The sequence below is a fragment of the Pundamilia nyererei genome, unplaced genomic scaffold (genome assembly GCF_000239375.1).
Source record: "Pundamilia nyererei isolate P.nyererei 1_Seehausen unplaced genomic scaffold, PunNye1.0 scaffold00129, whole genome shotgun sequence".
In the NCBI taxonomy this organism is placed as follows: domain Eukaryota; kingdom Metazoa; phylum Chordata; class Actinopteri; order Cichliformes; family Cichlidae; genus Pundamilia; species Pundamilia nyererei.
In genome coordinates this window covers 1,684,236-1,691,430 of record NW_005187530.1, presented here as the reverse complement: position 1 = coordinate 1,691,430, position 7,195 = coordinate 1,684,236, and the positions used below count along the sequence as shown (strand labels likewise).

General features: G+C 39.8%; 1 protein-coding gene across 2 annotated transcripts in view; it reads left to right on the top strand.

The window, feature by feature from the left end:
* The first annotated feature begins 2,186 nt into the window (after positions 1–2,186).
* The window catches only part of LOC102211609 (lachesin), a 6,197-nt gene continuing 1,188 nt past the window's right edge, over positions 2,187–7,195 (top strand). For both annotated transcript variants that reach the window (XM_005743267.1, XM_005743268.1), the window contains exons 1-8: positions 2,187–2,425; positions 2,529–2,671; positions 2,906–2,988; positions 3,087–3,292; positions 4,919–5,179; positions 5,606–5,917; positions 6,078–6,177; positions 6,971–7,034. In XM_005743267.1, coding sequence (XP_005743324.1) covers positions 2,371–2,425; positions 2,529–2,671; positions 2,906–2,988; positions 3,087–3,292; positions 4,919–5,179; positions 5,606–5,917; positions 6,078–6,177; positions 6,971–7,031 — 1,221 coding nt within the window. In that variant the 5' untranslated portion in view covers positions 2,187–2,370 and the 3' untranslated portion in view covers positions 7,032–7,034. The remainder of the gene's footprint in view (positions 2,426–2,528; positions 2,672–2,905; positions 2,989–3,086; positions 3,293–4,918; positions 5,180–5,605; positions 5,918–6,077; positions 6,178–6,970; positions 7,035–7,195) is intronic.

The following is a 7,195-nucleotide window of genomic DNA, read 5'->3' as shown; positions in this document are numbered from 1 at the left end:
CAGGCTTTCCAACAAGTTCCTGTTACATTGGGCTTGACTATGAATTACACCCTCACTTGCCACTTTATTAGGTACACCTTGCTAGTACCAGATTAAATCCACTTTTGCCTTCACTACTGCCTTAATTTTTCATGTCATAGATTCAACAATTTGTTGGAAACATTTGGTCCATATCCACTCGACAGCATCACACAGTTGCTGCAGACTTGATGGCTGCACATCCGTGCTAGGAATCTCCTGTTTCATCAAAAAGGCACTCTGTTGGATTGAGATCTGGTGACTGTGGAGGCCATCTGAGTACCATGAACTCATTGCAGTGCTCAAGAAACCAGGCTGAGATGATCTGAACTTTGCAACATGGTTCTTTATTATAATATTCATTATTAAGATAATCCACATCATTATACCACCACCATCGACCAGAACATATAAAACAAGGCAGCGTGGATCCACGCAACACCAAATTCTGACCCTATCAGCAGAAATCAAGACTCATCAATGCAGATAATGTTTTTTCAGTCTCCTATTATCCAGCTTTAGATTACAACACACAGGATAAGCCTGTGTGAATTGAAATCTCGACTTCCTGTTATTAACCAATCTGCTTCGAGGTTTGACAAGTTTGGAGATTCTCTTCTGCATACCTTCGTTGTAATGTGTGGTTATCTGAGTTGCTGTTTCCTTTCTATCAGTTCAAAGCAGTCTGGTCATTCTCCTCTGACCTCTGACATGAACACGGTATTTTCTCTCACAGAACTGTCACTCACTGGACATTTTCTACTTTTCTGACAATTCCCAGCAAACCCTGGAGATAGTTGAGTTGGAAAAATCCCAGCAGATCGGCAGTTTCTGAAATACTCAAATCAGTCCATCTGGCATCAACAACAATCTACGTTCAAAGTCACTTAAATCCTTCCTCTTCTCTAATCTGATGCTTGGTTTGAACTTCAGCAGGTTGTGTTAACCATGTCTGCCTGCCTAAATGCATCGGTTTGCTGCCAAGGACCTAAAAATGTGGCTAGTGAGTGTAATTACATGTGCGTAATAACAGATAAGTGGATGATGATCATTTAAAAATTAGTTACAATTTTTGCTGCTTTTGAAAAAGCACAGCATACATACAACATACAAATGAGATCTGAAGATCTCATTTAAAGTAATGTATCCTGGCTGTATAAAAGTCTATCACATTGCCATTCTATACATCACAATGTAAAACCTGTGCTGTGACGTTTGAAAAGTGTTTGTAGGCTAATATTGGCAGTGAGTATTGGAGACTAATTTAAACCGCTGAGTGTCACTGATTAAACAGGTTAAACAGACCCAAGGGCATTTTAAGAAGCTCGCCATATAAACTTTAAATAATTAAAATATCACTGCCAACTTTAGTTTAGACTATTTCAAATAACTTGAGCAAGGTTAACTCCTTAAGGAGAAAACGAAATGAGCGTGACTGCTATAACCAACAAGGCTTAAAGACACCATTCAAATCGCCTTCCAGACAATGACTCACCTGTCTGTTTTCCTCAGCTACAGGTGGAGCCTTTCGCTTTAAAAAGATGTACAAATCAAAAGAAGGCCCATAAAACCTCTAATAGGAAGAAATTGGATAGCAATTTTAAACGCCAACACGGATAAATCCAAAACTTTCCGAGCTTTTGCCAAGTAAATCCTTCCCCCCCTTTTTTTGCTCTCTCCACAGGTTACTGACCCCAACAAAGAAGACGAAGAAAAAACAGTAAATAGCCGTTTTCTACGACAGCTCTTCCTGTCAACCAAAACCACCAGAGCTCGCTTCTAACTGGAGAGAGAGGAACATTTGGACGAATTAAAACAAACTTTTAGTTTCGTCGCTCTGTGTGTGCGTGTGCTGTGGTCGTCCTGCGAGCGGTCATCTGCGCACAAGAGAGGGGCACGAGTGACGTCAGCACACGTTTCTGAGTGGACAAACCGCGCGCGAGGGCTCTCTCGGGACCCCTACAGACCTGCCGCAGCTCAACGCACCGACATATAAACACAAGCTCACTGAGACAAACACTGTCAGCTGTTATTTTGTATATTATACTGAACTTGTTGACCTCAATGTCACTGAGTCAGCAGATGCATGCAGTATCCACCAGCCGGCACCCTCTCTCTCACACACAAACACACACCAAGTTCTCTTTACTGACATGAAAGCCTAGTCACGGTCCTAGTTCCTCGTTGGCAGATAGTATAAAAGGGAATTTGACATTTGACTTACACATACAACTGCACTGAATTACCCAAAGACTAGAAGAGGAAGCCTTGTTAGACAGGGTGAGAGTGAAGCCAAAGAAGGTTGGGAGGATCAGAGCACCACAGCTAAACAGACAGCAAAGAAGGCAGAAGATGCATGGAGGCATGGCTCAGAGCTGCTGGCTCTTGGTCACACTCTCTCTGAAAGGTAGGTACATATATAAAAGCGCTGCAGCAGTCATGCTGGGATCCGAGCTTCACGCAAAGACAGTGATGGTTAGAATTTAGGGTTTTTTTTGTTGGTATTCCAGGTATTCTTGCTGGTGATTGGTCAGTTCATCTCCCATCTGGTCCCATCTGTGCTGTGATTGGTTCTTCCATAGAAATCTCGTGTTCCTATGACTACCCGCAGACCTCCAATGAAACCAGGGAAGAGGGGTGGCCCTCTGCTCAGGTATTTCAATAAAGAAGGCATTGTTAGCAGTTATACTGTGCATTAAGAGCTAAAAACTGCAGTCAGAATAAAAACAAGTGTCAGTTCTTTGATAAAAAAACTAGCCAAAATTAGTTTTTATGCTAAGCTTACAGGTGATGTTTTGGGTGTGGTTTGAACAGATACAGTCAAGTTAATCTAGAATTTTCCACTTTACAGTATCCACTGATTTAAAAAGCTCTGTGTATCTGTCAGGGTGGAGGAGGTGAAGGAGGACAAAAGTACATGGTTTTGTCTGAGATGTGGTGCCTTGAAGACAGCCGGTGTATTACGGCAAGGTAACAATGATGTGTTGAAGTCACAGAAACACACACGAGGGTGGACGTAAAGAGCACAGGTGTCTAAGTCTGTCTGCTTCTCCCTCTGTCTGTGTTAGATACGTGTACCACAGCGATCACATCTTCCCAAATCCATCCTACCAGAACAGGGTGCAGTACCTGGGAGAACCAGGAAGCAAGGTCTGCTCTCTGAGGATTACTGATCTAAGGCAGTCAGACAGCGGGACCTACGTGTTTTACCTCATCACCAACCACTCCACAGGGAAGATGCCAGAGCAGGCCGGCGTACAGCTCCTGGTGGCAGGTGTGAACCTTAAACAAGTAAAAATATCATTCTCATCGCTAACAATGATGCTGTGCAATCAGCAAACGCATCGTCCCCCCATCATTCAAAAGCTTTTATAGATTTGCAAAGTACGCAAGAAAAGATACATTATTTTATATCTATTTTTATGAGTTTCCTCCTGTTGTCATAATCATTTTATACCCTGGATGAGTCACATCAGTATGACCTGGCAAACCATTAAAGACAAACCACACATCCCTTCTTATTATTTTCTATGTGCATTGTGGTTTTGTCTGTCTTTCTCTTTCGTTTGCTATGTATTGGTCAACTTCTCTGTAAGTAAGATAAAAAAAAAAACTTCTCTGTAAGTTGCTCAACTTCCTTGTCACAGAATATATCTCTGTTTGCTCTGTTTCTTATTTTGTTTTCTTGATGAATGGATCTGAGTGTGATTCCCTGTTGTCAGAAACACAGCGCAGTCAGAGACCAGCATTTACTGTCCAATAACCTAAAGCTAGCAGCGTTTACAGTTTACCTTACTGTATTTCTTAAATGACTGCTTAACAAAGCTCGTTGCTTTTTCTAGCACCATTGCAATATTCAGTAACAGTTTCCTTTGTGCAACCCTTTGTCTGACATTTTGTGCTATTTATGAGAAGCTGAAGTGAAACCGACAACTTGTTGGGTTTAAGTAATCTTGATGTAAGACTCTGTTTCATAACCTTTGATGCTTTTGAGGTTGCAGTCAAATTACTCTTAGAGCTAAACATTAAAGACGGGTTAATATTTGCAGAGCTTGGGAGAAAAAGATATTATAACCTGTTGAGAGGCAATCGAGTTGAGTTTGTCTGTCTTACATAAAGCTGGTGTGAGAAATGACAGCAAATAGCTATATGATTATGTTAAGACATTGTGGAATAATAGTGTTTAGCATTAAATTAAAACACATTCCCTGTGTGTGTGCTTTAATATGAGCCTCTCAGCTCTATGTCTTGGTATAGCTTGTCTGGTTCTCCATGCATATGAGAACATCAGAGTCCTGTCCTTTAAAACTGGTGGTCTTCTGTGGATCTATAAAGAAATTAAATAGTACATACATACTATCACATGTAATAGTGATATGGCCCAAAAAACAAAGGAATAGAAAGCATTCATAGTGGTTTCCTCCTACCTTTAAATAGAAAATAGGCATGTAGAAATGGTATATAAATCACTCCACCCATTGGCTTACCAACCACTTTTTTTAGACTCAAATGTGGTATTTTGGTTGTTGCATTGTTGGACGGGTACCTAAAGACTACAGACACCAGGCTGTAAGTGTACTTCCTTCTGCTCTATTTGCGCATTTTTACATGTGCACCTATGGAGGCTGACTCACTTTTAGAGTCAGCCTCCAGTTACCGTTAGAGGAACTGTTTTGTTGTTTTGTTTTTTTACTTTGGCTTTGTTTTTCAGCTGCAGAGCTTGTTCCTTGAATACTGTCCTCATTAACAAAAATGAACTAGTTAACTATTAGGATAGTGTTTTAAAAGTTGTTGACTTTTAGCTTTTTGTAATTCATGGTTGTTTTTTCCATTTAAATATATGAAATAATAATCTCACCACATATGTGCTTTGTCTGTTTCTGGTTTTTTTTCCCTTCAGACTCCCCCAGTGCAGTCACTGCCTTAGCAAATCCATCCAGGGGCATCACAGAGGGTGCAACCTTACGTTTGGCCTGCTGCAGCCCTGCAGAGTCACAGGCCAATGTGACTTGGCACAAGAGCACAAGTAACAGCGTAACACACACTGGACAGGTGTGGAATATTACTGAAGTTAAATCAGATGACTCTGGCAGCTACTACTGTCAGATGCAAACTGGAGCCAAAGTGCATAACTCAACCATACTACCAGTTGATGTGCAGTGTAAGTCAAGCTTTTGTTATAAATGTAAAAATCAGATCAACATTTATATACAAGGTCATTCATCTGTTTATTTATTAAGCTTGTTTTGACACACAGAACTCCAAAGAGCAGAAAGAAAATTTTCAAGCTTAAAATATGTGCTGCTGACGAAGCATTTTAACTCTTTCTAGAGAAATTCTAAAAGTAAGAAACTTCCGCATTAAGCCTGGGTTAACCTTTTGTAACAGGGATACAAGCAGTGCTCTTACAGAGTTTTTATTTCCTCTGTTTCCTCAGTATTATTGTAGGGCCTTTACTTTACAATATAAAGTGCCTTGAAGAACTGTTATTGTGATTTGGTGTTATATAAATAAAACTGATTTGAATTTAATCAAACTCACTTGAAGATTTAACTCATCTTTAATGCACTTTAATGCCTCCTTCTAGATGCTCCTCGAAACACAACCATCTCAGTGTCACCTGCTGGACAGCTAGATTACGAGCTCCCCATGACTCTGACCTGCAGCAGTGATGCTAACCCGCCCGTGCACACATACATCTGGTACCAGGGTGCAGCATGTCTCAGTGACGCAGACAAAAGCTTTCATCAAGGCAGACGAACTGTAGCTACAACCACAGGAAGCAGCCAGACATCCAGCAGTGCCAACATCACCACTGAGGAATCTGGGCAGCACTGCTGTGTGGCACGAAACAGACATGGATCTCAGACTTTCAGTATAACGCCCAGAGCCTCCAGAGGTAGGTGTATGAAGAGGCAGGTCTTAATATAATATTAAGACCTTTCCCTGCCTACAGTGTCAAACATCACATAAAGCCAAACTTTACCACCACAATATCATTATATCCATTTTTTTCAAACATTAAGTGTTACTAATGTGTATTTTGTTGTCAACTGCAGCTGTGATCCCACCCCTCTCTGGAAAAAGAAAAGGGGTGATTGCTGGAGTGTTCATTGGAATCCTTCTGGTTATTGTTGTCATAGCCATCTGTGTCATAAGGTGGGCCTTTGTTTGTTTTACAACCAGTAACTTTCATGATAATTCACTTCACAGTCCCTGCAGCTGGGCTTGTGCACAATATGTGTAAAATAATTTCATTAAAATCAAATGAGAGTGGTCATTGCTTAAGTCAGAGTCATTGGTTACTGGCGTGGATCATTTAAGCAAATGAGTTATTACTTAAAGGTTAGGTTTAAATATGACCAAAAAGATAAATCAATCAATTATCTTGGGTCATTCTATCTCAAATCAACACGAGATTTCTGCTCGACCATCTCAGATTTGGATAAAAATTTTATGATAGAAAGTTTGAATTTATATAATGAGTCCTGTGAAATTTTAATTCCATATATCAGAGCGTTTCTACATAGTACTGTAACTATAACACTGAACATGATGTAGTTAAATATGTGCACATTTTCATTTTCAAGACTTGGGTCTCTCTTATATAATCATATATTTTTTTAAAATATTGTCTGCTGAGACATCACCAATGCATAAAAATGTTATGGCCCGAAGTTTGAATATACAGTATATAATGATTGCTGTTAATTTTAATTTCATATATCAAATACCTTTTTAGAAGTCTAGTTGAGTCTAATTAAATCTCTGAGGTAGATTGATTGGTTACTAACTTTGATCATTTAAGGAACCAAAATAGTTAAACAGTAGGTTGAAATATGACTGAAAGGATGAATTAATGAATTTAGTTCATTATATAACATGAAAAGTGACTTTAGATTGCAGTGACAATGTCTTTATTCTTAAAATGTTTTGTTCTTTTTGCTTTCAGGAGACAGAAGTCATCCAGACGTCAGTCATATGTGCTCACTGCAACTGCGTCAGAGCCTTAAAGAGTCAGTGAAATCAGGCTTTATTCTACCTAGAATCTTACCCACAGTGCAGCACATGCACCAACAACAGATCTGTACATTTCTCTAACACACACACACACACACACACACACACACACACACACACACACACACACACACACACACACACACACACACACACA